Source organism: Dromaius novaehollandiae, chromosome 2, assembly GCF_036370855.1.
Source record: "Dromaius novaehollandiae isolate bDroNov1 chromosome 2, bDroNov1.hap1, whole genome shotgun sequence".
Lineage (NCBI taxonomy): Eukaryota > Metazoa > Chordata > Aves > Casuariiformes > Dromaiidae > Dromaius > Dromaius novaehollandiae.
In genome coordinates this window covers 51,477,618-51,492,142 of record NC_088099.1, presented here as the reverse complement: position 1 = coordinate 51,492,142, position 14,525 = coordinate 51,477,618, and the positions used below count along the sequence as shown (strand labels likewise).

Below are 14,525 nucleotides of genomic sequence, written 5' to 3'. Positions count from 1 at the left end.
CTGTAATTGCAGCTTTGGGCTGAGGTGCAGTTTCTTACCTGAACCAGAAGATTTTGTGTTCTGTGATCTTGGCTGGATTGGACCAGGGTGGAGCAAGGAGAGGCCAGGAGGCACTAAGTGCAGGTTGGACAAGAAGGCGTAGAGTAGAGAGAAGAGAGGGACCAGCAAAACAGGTTACTGAGATGGACCTGAGTGTCTTTAAAATGTGCAAATTTTTAAGTAGGGAGACATGCTTCCCACTAACTTTATTCATAGAAAGGATAGCTAACACAATTCAGCTATTTTTCACTAATGCAGAAAAAGTAATAATATGAATAGCTCTCCCTAGACATTAATGACATTGAGGGGAGAAAGTGATGAAGGCCTTAGGAGTTCAATCTGAAATATGTTTAGAGTTCTCCTTCAGCTTCTAGTTGAACATTCTGAAACTTCATAGATATGCTACCAACTTAAAATAATTTCCTGTTGAAGTTTATTCTGACGGAAAAGATGGACTACCAAACTGAAAACTAACTGGTGGCTGGCATCATGCAACAGCCTAACTTCTTTTTTTATATGCAAACAGAATATATTATACCATATATGGGGTCTTACAGAAACTTCAGGTTTAGAAAAAAATCTAGCCTGTAGACTTTTGGACGCTCTAACAGCTCCAGCAGCTGGTAGCCCCTCGAAGAGCTCCGTGAATGACAAAGGTTGGCATGTTTAGCAGCTACAAGCACCGAAATCTGCGGACTGCATCATAGCTTAGTTTAACTTGGTGATCTCATCTCTGTTCAGTCTGCCTAGTAGCTGTTCTCTGCTTGCTTTAGTGGTTTCAGCAGAGCCCTGGTATCTACAGCTCCATGAACTGACTCAGCATACTCTAATTAAAAGAACCATGTGCCAGCAGGCTTGGTATTCACCATGATTCCCTTCACTGGAGCAGCTTCTCAGTATTTGTTTTGTTTCCTTCTTTGTAGAGCAAGAATTGCCTTAAAATGCCCAATATTCAGGCCATTGTAACAGGTGTCACCTGTAACTTAGGTACAGGGGGAATAGGGTTTAACAGTGCTTAAAATAGTCATACAAATATTGTTGGAGAGAAAAAAGTATTCAATGAGTGTATAAGTAATTGGAAATTTAGGAGGGGTCAGTTGAGTATTCCCAAAATTCACTTCTTCAGCTCTGAATAAGCTTTTTTTCCTGTGTTCTCAAAATGAAAAAAAAAATTCAAACTGGGACATGTCTTGCACAATGCTGATCTAACCATTCATCCAAATAACTTTCCTAAATGTCATATCATTTAGCAGATGTAATTATAATGTTATCGCTGAATAAGCAAATCAAATATTTCACAAGTCTTGCAATGATTTTCATCCTAGTGACTTCTGATTTCAGGATATGAAATCATCTGCTATGATTTAATTTCAGTTAAATGTTGTTTAAAGACATTTGTTTTAAAATAGTAACTTTTATGGATAGTCCTGTGGGAACTTGGCCTTACTTCAGTACGATATGCTTTGTGAATAGGAAGATTTAAAAATTTTAAATTGTAATAATTAAACAGCAAAATCATGCTAATTTGAAAACAGTCCTCTATCCTTTCCCTGTTCTTCCTCCTCCCTGCCTGCCACTCCTCAGGTCTTAGCATTCTTTTTCAGAAAAGCCAGAAATTCAGAAGCTTTTGTTGTCCTTTTTGAAGATTAAATTGAGGTCATTCATACAGCTCTTAAGATGAGAAGCCTTTTAGTCTGTTGGGAGATGCTATGTTCTTCATTTTCAGCCTGATGCATTATTCTTAGTCGTGTAATATATTCAGAAATACATTTAAGCTGTTAAAATATTTTGAGCAGCTTAAAACCAGTTTTTATTTTTGAATGAGATGTATCTTAAGGATATTTTTTGAAACAGATTTAAGTATTGGAAAATTTTCAGTGGTTGTTTCATCTTTTTTTTTTTTTTCCCCCCCCCCCCCCCTTTAGTTCTTCTACCTTTGATAGATCGTATGGGAGATGCCAAAGACCAAGTTCGAGAGCAAGCACAGAATCTTATATTGAAGTTGATGGATGAGGCAGCGCCACCCATGGTATGATTACTTAATGCAGATTCAGATGTAGGCCTCTATGACACTTGTTACTTATGAGCTTGTTACATGAGTATGTTACATGAGCTTGACTTTGAATATGTCACAATTATGGCTACTGTTAATGGCGTCAATGTTAAGGATATTCTTAATGGATTAACAGTGGTGCACTGTTCAGCTTCAATTGAAGATAAAAATCTGGCACAGTGCACTTCTGCAGTTTTTGCATATCATAGCTAAATTTTGAGTAGATGTTTTCACGTCATGTGGCAAGAGTTTGTTAATTAAAGCGTATCTGAAGCAACATACTGGGTTTGAATTTGCATAATGGGAATAAGTAAGTCTATTTTTTTATAATTAACATTGCACCTGACTGTGTGGTGGTCTCATAGCTGAGACAATGGATTCTAATTTAGAAAATCTGGCTTTCTAGATGTATGACTAATTTGCTGTGGGAACCTTTGACAAACTGAGACTATGATAAATTGCCCTCTGCCTTGTCTACTTCTGCTGAAGTCCAAGTTAAGCAAATCTTTGCACAGTTCTGAGCACTGTGTGGCTCCCATGTGCTAAAAGTAATATTCCTACTTCCACTGAGTCTGAAAAATGTAGGATTGCTTAACATGATTATATTGCTTGAGCAGTGCTATTATTCAAAACTCCAGGGACTCTGGTCATCAGTAGGAACTGTTACTCGACTTTTTAATTCCTCTTAAGAAAATCTGTTTCTGAGTTTAAGTGTAGAAGTTAATAGAGAGTGTCTTCATTTTGTGAACCTCATTTTGCTTAGCCAAATGTGGTTTTTGACTGCAAATTCCTGGCTGTGTTTGTTCACAGGGAATGTAATTTCGTGAACTCCATTTGCAGTGAGAAAACAGTTCTTGATTGCTTTGCCTGCGTGATAGGAAAAAACAGGTTGCACGTCAAGCAGCTATAGAAACTTACTTATCTCTGTTCAAACATGAAACATTTTCAACACATTATTTGGTCACGGGTCTGAATGGTGTTCAGGCATCGAAGTCTAGTAATGTCATCCACAAAGCCTTGCCTTTATCTGTCCAAGAGTTTGCAGTTTTGATCATATTCATTGACAGGAGACATCCCAGCAGCTATTTCATGCCTAAGCACAAGTGGTTCACAAGTGGTTCACAAGTGGCATGTTCGTGTGTCCAAGATGCTCTGAAGTATGCAGCATGAAGATCTGAAAGCACACCTGCCCCCTACGCTAGCAGCATTTGGATAAATGCACAGCAAAGCATCTTGGAGACACTTCCACTTGTGCAGTAGCTGATAAAGAATGTGGTGATACTTGCTTCATATGATAGGCCTTCATCGTGAAAGAATTTTGGATTACTGGTACATCTTTCAATTTCTGAAGAGAGCCTTAATGGTTAGACCATGCACTAAGATGAGAGAAGCTTCCATACTCTTCGTTGAAGCTTGCCCACAGTGTAGGAAAGACTACCAGATGGATGGGGGTCCAAAGGAGAGTGTGTGTAAACAAGAGAACACACAGCTCTTCTGGTACCTCCCTTGGAATGAATCCTGGCTTCAGATCTTTGCTGCCAGGACTGCTTATGTATTTTCACTAAAAATTTGGATGAAATGCATAAATCATCCTCACAGCAGGGACCAAAACAGAGAAGTCCTTCCTGTGCCTCCAACCTGAACTACAGAGCTTTAGGCTCCCTTTGCTACAGAGAAGCCTCCCTTTGGAAGAGTTGGGTGGAATCCCTTTTTTTTTTTTTTTTTTTTTTTTTTTTGGATAAGACCTGTAAGTCTCTTGCTGATCATCTCATCTGGTCTGTTCTAGTGTGTCCTTGAATACTATTTAATTTGTCCTGCAGTAAATTCCTTTGCTTTGTTGTAAATGTCTTCAGAAAGGGGGGGGAAAAAGTTAGAGGTACCTGGCTATAAGGGTGGGGAGAAGCAGCAAAATCAGAATGTAGCTAGTATAAATGCATAGATGGGACAAAGGGATGTTGATACCAGCTGATGCTAGCAAGTTATCTATTGCATGAAAGTTGAAATTTGTGAGAAACTGAATTTCTCCATTTAGATTAACTTGATTCTTAAACTGAGGTTAATTTAGAAAAAGTCTTAATTTCTCTTCAGTCTCTGCTTTGTTTCAGTACTGTACAGTTTCCTCTCTACCTCTGCTTTTGTACACCTGGAAAGGTGATTTCCTTTTTTTTCCGTATATGTCCTGGACGATGGGCTAATATTGGAAGGTTGTTTTCTTCCATAAAATCCTGTTCTTTACTGTTAACCTGTGCAGTTTTGGCAAGCCCTGTTCTAAGGTTTGTTTTCTTTAAATGTAATAAAATATTAAAAAAAAAATCACATCTGGTTCAAAATGATCAAGCAGATTGTAATCGGAAATATTATATCTGCTATAAAATGTGCTACCTCATTAGGAAAAAGTGCAGATTTCCTTGCTTCTTAAACCGCTGTTCTTGTTGATCGATAGCTATTTGTGAGTATTTTCCAGAAAGCCAAACACAATTGTAATGATCTGTATCTAATACATTTTAAAAGATTTATGTAATCACTATAGCTTGGAATCGCAGTACTTCAGGGGTAAGAATGAGGGTGGTGCCTAAGCTGCAAGTTGTGCTATTGCCAGTGTGCAGCCATTGCTAGGCAACACTCCCCTCGGATGCTTGCTGGCTGGCTGAGACCGTAATGGCAGCGTTGCAGCTGAGGGAGTTGCAGTTTGTCTGTGCATCTGCTCTGAAATACTACTGAGAATCCAAAGTCTCGTAAGCTTCATGTTTACACTCTTTACATGGTAACATGCAGCTAGAAAACGACAAGGAAATGGAAAGGTAAAAAGATAAACTGAGAAGTGAAAGAATAAAGGCAAGCAATGAAAAATGAACGTGCAAGAAGGTAAATGAGGGTTTAGTGAGCCAGAGAAATCATACCACAGGAAACACCACCAGCACAAAAGGAGAAACGAAAGCAGAACAAAAATAGAAGCAAGGAAATGAGAATGAATAGGCAAGAAATAATTGAAAAATGAAGAAACTTTAAATAAATTTAAAGCAAAGGTAGAAGAGAAGTGGGCAGAAGGAGTATGGATAAAGGCAAACTAAAATGGATGAGAGGAAATTTTGTCAGGGAAAATATGAAGCAAAAAATATTGAAACTTCTGCTTGAGTCACTAGTTTGAAATGTTAATGTTTGTACATTTGTAACTAACAGTTCTGTATATATTTTTAAAAAAAGCTATTTCTCAAGCAATGAAAATATTTAGATAGATTTCAGGACATTTTAGAATTTGGGGGGGCATGGGATAATCTGTATTGTGTTCCATGTTGCAAATTTTGTAATTTAATTTTATCTGAGAAATACCTTTACTTTGCCAGTGGACCTGTCTTTTGTTGTTATTTTTGTGTCTGTTATGAATGTAATTATAGAAAATAGATAGAATTGCTTTGTATTGTGCTTCCGGTAATCAAAATCAATTTCTGTTTTATAGTACATTTGGGAACGCCTTGCTGTTGGCTTTAAACACAAGAATTACCGATCCCGAGAAGGAGTGTGTTTGTGTCTTACTGCAACCTTAAACACGTAAGCTTTTTGTTTCCTTGGAAACATACGGATTCTGTCCTTTCTCCAAGTGTCTTTTTTTCCTCTGAAATTAGTACTTTAAGGAGTCTGATTCAATTAAAATCATGAATGGGAAAGATCAAACAACTTGACCTGTGAACTTTCTGAAAGAAAGATTAAAGATACAATATTTTGTCTTATTTAAAAGTAGATGAAAGACTCGTGAGAGAGAGATGGAGCTTGATTCATGTGCCTCTAAATTTGAATTTTATCAATGCTACGCTGCAAGTTCTCCTTCACATAAAGCATTTTCTGTATTTCTGCAAAAATGACATTAAACTTGTTCATTTGTTTTGTAGTTATGGTGCACAACCTTTAATCCTCAGCAAGTTGGTACCACATTTGTGTATGCTGTTCGGTGACTCAAATAGTCAGGTAAACATTTCATTACTTCCTGTTGCCTCAGCTACTATACTTTGAGAGAAAAATGAATTCCAAATTAATGTAGGCATTTAAGAAAAGCCCATAGACTTGTTTGTATGCAAAAGATCTTTTTTTTTCTACCTTGAGAAACAATAAATCAATTTTTTCAGATCAGTGCACCCACTGGAAGATGAAGGTAGAGTTGCAAAGGCAGCAGTGTTTCTTCTCAAGTTTAATATGCTGGCCCCTTTAGTTTTGTTTTCAAAGATTAAAACTAGTTAATATTGGAAGTAGTGGTTTTCTTTCAACACATTCTATAAGAAACAAATACAAATTAAATTGACAAGAAGGACCGAATCTACAGAGAGCCCCTGAATGACACCTGTAGTAGCCTGCTAAATTTGGCTAAGGTAACATTATCATGTACAAGATGGATAAGAATCTCTTAAATTGAACCCAATTGGCAGTTGAGCACATGCAAGGACTGTAGCTAAAAACTGATTAAGCAAAGAAACATCTAAAATTTGAGATGTAGTTCATAATGGTGAAGTCTGTTGAACTTCAGAAAATCTTCAAATGGAAATGGTTGAATCCTCTCTCTGGATTTATCTAAAGTTGGGCCTGAAAGAATATTTAAAAATGTAGTAAGGAAAAGCTAGCATTGGAGTGAGTTAGATAAATAAAATAGGTCTTTATGCTTTTTTTTCTGGGTGTAGCAAAGTCTGTCTTTCCTTCATATAGCATTGGTCTTACTGTTTTGTTCTGTAGAAAATTTTCTAATTGTTTATTGATCACCAGTAACGATGTAGTTCGTATCTTGACAGAGCGATTGTCCTTTTAGAGCAAACCATTACAAAGAAGAATACTAAAATCATCCCAATGATTCTTTATAAGAAATAGTGGAATTTAATAACATGCATTTTAGCAGTGTTTAATGTGATAAGTATGACTCGGATTTTTGAAAGAGACACTCCCTTCCCTTGCTTTAACTGTTCTTTTTCCCCCCTCCCCATCTTTTGTTATTCTATTTCTTGTACTTATGTGATGCCACTTAATAATTTCTTATGAAAGAAATGAGGCTAATGCTGGGCACTTTGGCTTACTCTCATGGACAGTCATGTCCTTACTTCTAAAGAAGGGCCTGCCTGTATGTATAAACAGATGAAAGCAAGATGAAGTGTCAACACTGAGTGCACAGACTAACTTTTTGAATTGTTGCCTAGCGTGACAGGGCCTTAAACCCCCCCCACACACACACATTTTTCCCACAAATGTGTTCATTCCAGAAATTCCACCTAGAGCTGTTCTTTCTAGGATTTTTCATTTACCATCTGCACATGCTTCACTTTGGAAAAAATGCTGTCTTGAAATAACAGTTGTATTTCCTTTCTCTTCTGTCCTCAAAATTTCAACTGCTTTGTAGGATGAGTCACCATGCAGGTTGGAAAATTGGTGGCTTGTCAGTAAAATGTTGTATTGGTTTCTGTAACCCTGAAATTAATAATAATTCAATTTGTGCAATCACAGGTGAGAGATGCTGCCATACTATCCATTGTAGAGGTTTATAGACATGTGGGAGAGAAAGTACGAATAGATCTTAATAAGAGGGGAATTCCTTCTGGAAGGTGAGTGAGTTAATCTTCATTTTGTGATCCTGAGCTGTTCTGTGTTACTGTTCTTGTCAGAACTTAAAACTCACTAAAAACTGTTCAAAACTTAGTACTGTTTTTATTTAATCTTCCGGTTAGTTTTGCTTCCATCATGACACCGCTAGTTTAAATGATGACACCACTTTCGTTTAAAACAAAACAAAACAAAAACAAAAAAACCCCACAACCCCACCACCAGTTATACACAAATGAGTGGAGAACCTGCTATCGTCTTTTCTGCTTTGAAGAGGCATGCAGGTGCATGACTAAAAGCAACCTAACATTCAGTAATTGGAATCCTTTGATTTTAAGAGAAGCTGAGAATACTAGAAAAATATTTGAGAATTATGCAAATATATACTCTATGAGGACTGAGAAGTGGGAAAATTATTGGAAAATACTTGAATGCATACATATTGCTTATTACTCAGTAATGGCTATTTAGCCTGAATGTAGAAGAGTCATAACTGAAGCACTTCAGTCAGTCCTTTTCATGTTGTGTGTGTCTGTGTGACAGAGAGAGAACGAGAGAGTCTGTTCACACACACATTTGTGAGTGAAGAGCAAGTATGGCCAAGCCTCGATTAACTACTACCTTCCTGAAACTAGTTGCAAGGAGAAAGGTCCTCCCTTGCTGCCTGCTAATTGCATCAGACCAGTTCTTTCCACCATAGATGTTTGCTAATAGGCCACAGTTAGATAAAAGAGGTGTTTTTCAAAGTGCTACTTCCAAATTCTGAAAATGCAGTTCTGGGATTCACTGAGAAAGCAGTATTCACCGAACTAACTGCTGCATATGTCATCACAGAACACTGGATTTTTCTTGTAAAAGGTGAAATGAAATTTTGAAAATGCTTTCTTCAGTCATTTCTTTTTACAAAGAGCAATTCATATCTTTCAAAGGCTGGTCTGTGTTTGGTATAGCTTAATTTATATGAAATAACAGTAGCCTTTGTGTTGTTGCTACTGTGGTAAGGGTTTGTTTCATTAAGAAAACTAGACAGAGCTTGATACTCGACTTGGGGGGAAAGACCGTTTATGCAACAATCTTTCAAACTCCTTACTGAAAACAATTAAATTTTTTAAAGATGTGTTGACCCGTTATTAACTAACGTAACGCTTCGATTCTTCATTTCACTTTCTCAGTCTTGGAGAAGCTGAATGTATCTAATACATGGGGTCAGAGAGAGTATTAGAATGGATACCTTCACTCATCAGACCCATCTAAGAATGATTTGGAATGACTATTTACAGCGTATTGAAATATTATCACAGGAGAATGGTGTGGAACTTATCGTTTCACGTTCTGGGCAGAGCCCAGCCTGTTGCACAAAAAGTTGATGCATCAATGGGAAATTATAAATGCTGTCTTCTACTTAATGATTGTCACAATTCTGGAGTATCAAGAAATTATATGGTTACCACAGAAGTATTAGGCTGTAGTATTACTACAATTCAAAAAAAATTAACTCTTATGGCAGATAAATGGAACATATTGAAAAAATCCTCTTTGCATCGAGATAGGGTCTTGGTTGTCTTTTGGAATAGAGGATGAGAATGAAAGAGAGCAGATTACAGCCTTTGCCTGTACTGTGAATGTTGGTTCTGACCACAAGTTTAGGCTTAGCACTTATCCCATGGAAATATGAGGAAGATACAAACTAAGTAAATCTTGGGATCCAAACAAGATTAAAGATCATAGGAGCTTTGTCTCCTCAGAGTAATCAACAGCTTCTAATTTAGTTATAGTAGGGGCCAAATTGTTAATCTTACTGTCGGAAGCATTGAGTACAAAATTCCCCTGATCTAAAAGTAAGCATAGTTGTACCACTTTCATTCACATAAATAAGCAAGGTTGTGCTTGGTGCATGTCATACTGGCACTTGCCATTGAGTCTCAGCAGTTTTGCAACTGAGACTCAAGGCCAGAATGGGTGAACTGAGGCTACCTGGTGTTCTTTTAAGTAGTCTTCAGGTTGCATGATGGGAGGTGTATGAGTTAATTGAGTTAAACATGAAATTGCTAGTCTTCATCCCAGAGGAAGCAGAATTCCTGTAGTCACTACCTAGTCCTTCATGCTGTAATAGCGTAGGTGGCAAAGTTCAGGGAAGAGATTAGCTCTATGGTAGCTCAGACTGTTGTTCCTTCAGAGGCAGACCTAATTTAAGAGGTTTCTTTCTCAGTGCCTGCAAAAAATTTTCCTTTCAGTTAGATGCTTTAAACTTTGTGTGTGGCTATGCAGGAGTGATGATCTGTGAAACAACTTGATTTAGAGTGTAATTTTATCATTGTTCTGATGTAAATTTATGTTCATATTTATGTGTCTGGGCAGATTTTAAGGATTTTAAGTACTATAGATAGATTATGAATAGTTCAGATAGCTGCTTTCAGTTGTTGTGTTCAGCCTTGAACTGTACTGCCTCTCTTTCACTATATGACAGTATATTAAAAAAATTCTGCGTAGACACGCATGTTAACAGAAAACCTGTTTACTTGAGTGTTTGGTATATGCATGATCTAATAGAATGTAAACCTGTTTAGTTTACATAACAAATTACGCATCAGAGGTCTGTGTTGCTCCTTGAATACTCTCTGCGCTAAAGCACTGGAAATAAGAGCTTATGTCTTCTGAAAGAAAGGCAGGAAAGTTAATCCAGCATTATTTTGAGATATGTTCAACTTCCTTGAATAGGCAAATGGTAGACACATGTTGTGTCCATATAAAGGCAAATATAATTAGTAATTTAATTTCACTAGGCTTAAAAGGTTTTGTAATCTGTCTGATATGTTAGCCTATATAACAATAGTGAGTTTTCTAGAGAAGGTCTGCTAGACCTGTTTAAGAATCTTATATGGTCAGCAGGAGGAGATGAGATTTTACTTTTGTAGTTTGATTCTACTTCCTATTAAAGTATTTTTCTCAGTGCAGTTTTATTCTCTTGTAGAGATTAACTTGCATTTATAAATAACATCAGTACAATGTGTTCTTGTTTTCCGTTTGCTTTTTTCCAGTTTAAAAATCTCAGAACAACACCTTGCTTTTTACCTGAGGCATATTCCATTTTGAGAAAATTTTGTATCAAGTCAGTGCTTGGAGGTTTGGATGTGTTTTCCCTTTTATTAAAGTTACTATGAAAAAGGTTTGGCAGTCTTTGGTATCAGGCCTTTAATTATTAGTATTAATTGTAAATGCTGAAAGTGGATGCTGCATCTGTTGTTCAGTGGGCCGAGAATAGTAGACAGTGCTATATGGGCCAAATTGAATTTGCCGTAGTATAGAATTTGTATGGCTGATGTTTCAAGAATAGGAATAATACGTATGGCTCTGGAAGATAGCAGCTGCTAGGATTGAGTGTTAACAGGCTTTTAAAATCTCTTGGGAAGTCATCCGGCAACTTGCCCCACTGTTACTTGAGAAGCATAAATGTATAAAAACACATTCGTTTGTGTAGAGAGTTCAGATGTCTAAAGACCAAACTTTGTATCTTGAAATTTTATGCATTTACATCCTACTTATCAGTCTAGATGGCACTGTAGGCGAGATCCATCTGTGTGTCCATACCTGGGAATGTGTGTGTGAGGTGGTGGTGGTTGTTGTTGTTGCTGTTGTTGTTTTTTGTTTGTTTGTTTTAAGGAGATTTCATACATGCCCTGTTTCCCTTGTTGGACTCCTTTAGGACATAAAGGACAGAATGGCTATCACCCTTTCTTCCTCCTTATCTGTCTGCTATTTGCTATTAACAGAGGAGTGGTGCTTTGTTGCTCTCCATCAGCAAGTCCAGATCTTTAGGTTTTCTCTTCTGCCTGTCTTGCAAGTGATAGAGCACCATCAAAGACGGCCATAATTAATGGATTTTCAGTCTGGAAGTGTTGTGCTTGTTCTCTGCTAGCATCTGCACTTCCATGTACATGTCAGCTTAGGCTGTGTCTTGGAAAGGCGCATATTCCGCTTGTGGAAGGGTAACAGGTACTGTATGTGTTAATCCTTCGATAGAGACTTGCCACAGGAGAAGGCTTTAGCAGGTTGCCAGAAGCCCCCATTTAAAGTGGGAGGCTGTAACACTCACTGTACTGAGACAGCTATGATCATCCAGCCCATGCGTAAATGGCCTGCTGCCCTGGACAAAATTTTTTTCACACAGGGGATTTTTCCTTCCATATATGGCATTGCAGAAGACCTGCCTATGCCTTTTTGGAGGAAGATTATGTTCACTGATGTCTTCGTTGACTGCTTATACTTTTCACTCTAGACTTGGGCTTACAGATATGAGATTGTGCTCCTCAGTGCTGATGACAGTGATGCCAGTCATCACTAGCTCCAGTAAACTTTCCTGGATTCATCTTGGCAAGGCTGTCTTTTGGTAGGAGCTGAACTCCTATAAGCATTTGTAAGTTGTCTGTGGCTGCAGGCAGGAATCTTAGACATTAGCCTATAGTGCCTTGCTTATGGCTGCGCACAGGAATTTAAAAGAAGAGACATAGTAACATAGAGAGTTGCAGGGGAGGAAGAAGGCTGTCCTGAGAGTTTTTGCTAAGTGGTAGTTACTATTCCTCCTCTAAGTTGTACTGGAGAGAGGTTTGGATCTGTAGGAGTGCTGAATCATTTTTGTCAGCTATGTTTTTCTGGACTTTTTTGTAATTATGACAAAATACTATAGAGGGTGTCTCTGTCTGAAGTCATAAAGATGAGCTTTTTAAGAGCCTATAGGAGTGGCAATACTATGTTTTCCCCCAGTCCAACCTGCTGACTGCATAGCATCTGCTTCTGGCAAATCTCTGTATTTGTGAATGTTCATAGTTACTGCTTTACCAGATATTTTGCCCAGAGTGAGAGGCAATGTGTGTACTAGTGTAATGTATCTTCAAGGAAGCATTTCATTTTTCTCTTATGCTTAAAATGTTAAATGAAGCATTTTTGAAAACTAAGTTCAAAACAGCAGGAGATACCTTTTTTTCTTTCAAATCTCTAAACTCTGTGTGTGTGTGTGTGTGCGTGTGTGTACACATATGTATGTATGTACACCCCCCATATATACAGCAAATGCATACCACCAGCTTAACAAGACATTAAAAATAGAAGTGAAATTTAAAAATAAATGTACTCATCTCTATTGTTTTCATGTTCCATTTCTCTCATAACAATTTCTTAAAATTTCTGCCTTTCAGATTCAGTATGTAAGTCCTGCTTATTAACTGGGCAGTCTGATAATTCAGTGTTTAAATATGGAAACCACTAGTGTTAAGGGAAACCCACAGTCACTGGTAAACAGTAAAAAATATTTCATTTTGTACACTTGAAACTGTTTCATTAACTTCCTTTTATGAAAGCAAGATGGCATAGTGCTTTACTGTATGTATCGATTGGTTCTTGTGTTAGTTTTCACTTCATACATTAAAAAGGAAATAGCATGTTAATGGGATTCTATGTGTAATAGGGAAATGCTGGCACCTGAAAAGCATTTAATGTAAGAATTATAGTTATACTTTCTCAAGTCTAAAACTGTGCAAAAATACATTTTGGTTTAAATTGCCTTCGGTTCACAAATTGACCTTTTCATTAATGCAGTGTAGTCTGACATATGTGAATTGCTGCTATTTCAGACATTTTGCTGTGGCTGCAAAGGTTACAAATGCAGTGGTGGCACAGGAGGGAGAGGTTAATAGGATCCAGAAAGAAGAGTGACAGGTACATTGGGGGAAGTTTATGTGAAGTACCACAAAGTCATAGATTAGAGAAATAAATTGAGGAGGTAGAATAATTGTTGGTTTGTGTTACAGGTTATTAGGTTTTTGATTTACATGATCTAAATTTTGCTTTGTTTTCTTTGCATTTTAGCCATGTGAGAAATAAGGTAGGCCTTTTTGTGGAATTTCCAGCCTATTCTGTTCAGTTCTGTTGTGTGCCTGTTAAGTACAGGACAAATTCTGCTCTTTAATGAGTTGCTTTGAGGTACTTTGAAAACAAAAATAATGTATTTTGAGAGTATTAAGATGAAACATTCGAAAGTGATGAAGTGCTAAGGATTCTCATACTGTTGTCTGTCTATGTTCATGATTTTATCACATTCATTATTAGATAAAGGAGGTGCAGGTGAGTGAAATGGGTATGCAGTGTGTCAGGGAAGGTAGGTTATGTACAGTGAAAGTATTAACCTCTGTACGTGGAACAGAGTAAAAACTGTATTCATATGGAAATGCTGGAGTTAAATTTCCTCATACAGCCTTCATTTTGCTGCTTTCTATATTATGAGAATTTTCATATGCAGACATTGTTTTCTCTCATCTTTCTTGGTTTGACTTAATACACAGTCTCGATTGTAAGTAGTAAACAGAACCTCTAAATATTTGCTCTTTTAACAAATTTTGAATCAAGTAATGCAGTCTCTAGCACTGGTGCTGTAGCTGAATTATGCTTGTTTCTGGAGTTGCAAGCTGTGACTTGTAAGTAGTAACTGTGCATTTAAGACCAGAATTCAAACCTGCTAGTCTTATATCTAAAGTTCATGTATATGTTAGACATTACCATATTCAGAGAAGTTTAAGATGCAAGCAAAGTCATTGGAGAAAATGTAAGAAAACGTTTTCCATTGTTTGCAGTTAAATGGTATGTCAGTACAGACCTGTTGCTAGCCTGTGGGTCAGATTTGTTCTGCAAGATACTTCCACTGCTTTTACTGCATTTTCTGCAGAAATGATGAGAAATGGCTGTTCAGGTGTTTGGCCAGCTTTTTTGATTAAACAGCATTTTCTCCTTGTAGCAGCCAGACTGAGAACATCACATGAGTGTCAGTGGCAATGATCGCAGAAGCAGCCTTCTTGTTAAACTGTCTGTA

At 37.3% G+C, this 14,525-nt stretch overlaps 1 protein-coding gene across 18 annotated transcripts in view; it reads left to right on the top strand.

The window, feature by feature from the left end:
• Positions 1-14,525, top strand: part of CLASP2 (cytoplasmic linker associated protein 2) — a 151,273-nt gene that overhangs the window by 24,115 nt on the left and 112,633 nt on the right. For 17 of the 18 annotated variants that reach the window (XM_064506461.1, XM_064506459.1, XM_064506473.1 and 14 more), the window contains exons 3-6: positions 1,965-2,068; positions 5,550-5,641; positions 5,980-6,055; positions 7,571-7,668. In XM_064506461.1, coding sequence (XP_064362531.1) covers positions 1,965-2,068; positions 5,550-5,641; positions 5,980-6,055; positions 7,571-7,668 — 370 coding nt within the window. Of the gene's footprint in view, positions 1-1,964; positions 2,069-4,808; positions 4,828-5,549; positions 5,642-5,979; positions 6,056-7,570; positions 7,669-14,525 lie in introns of those variants that run through there. The other variant, XM_064506477.1, reaches the window with a different exon arrangement.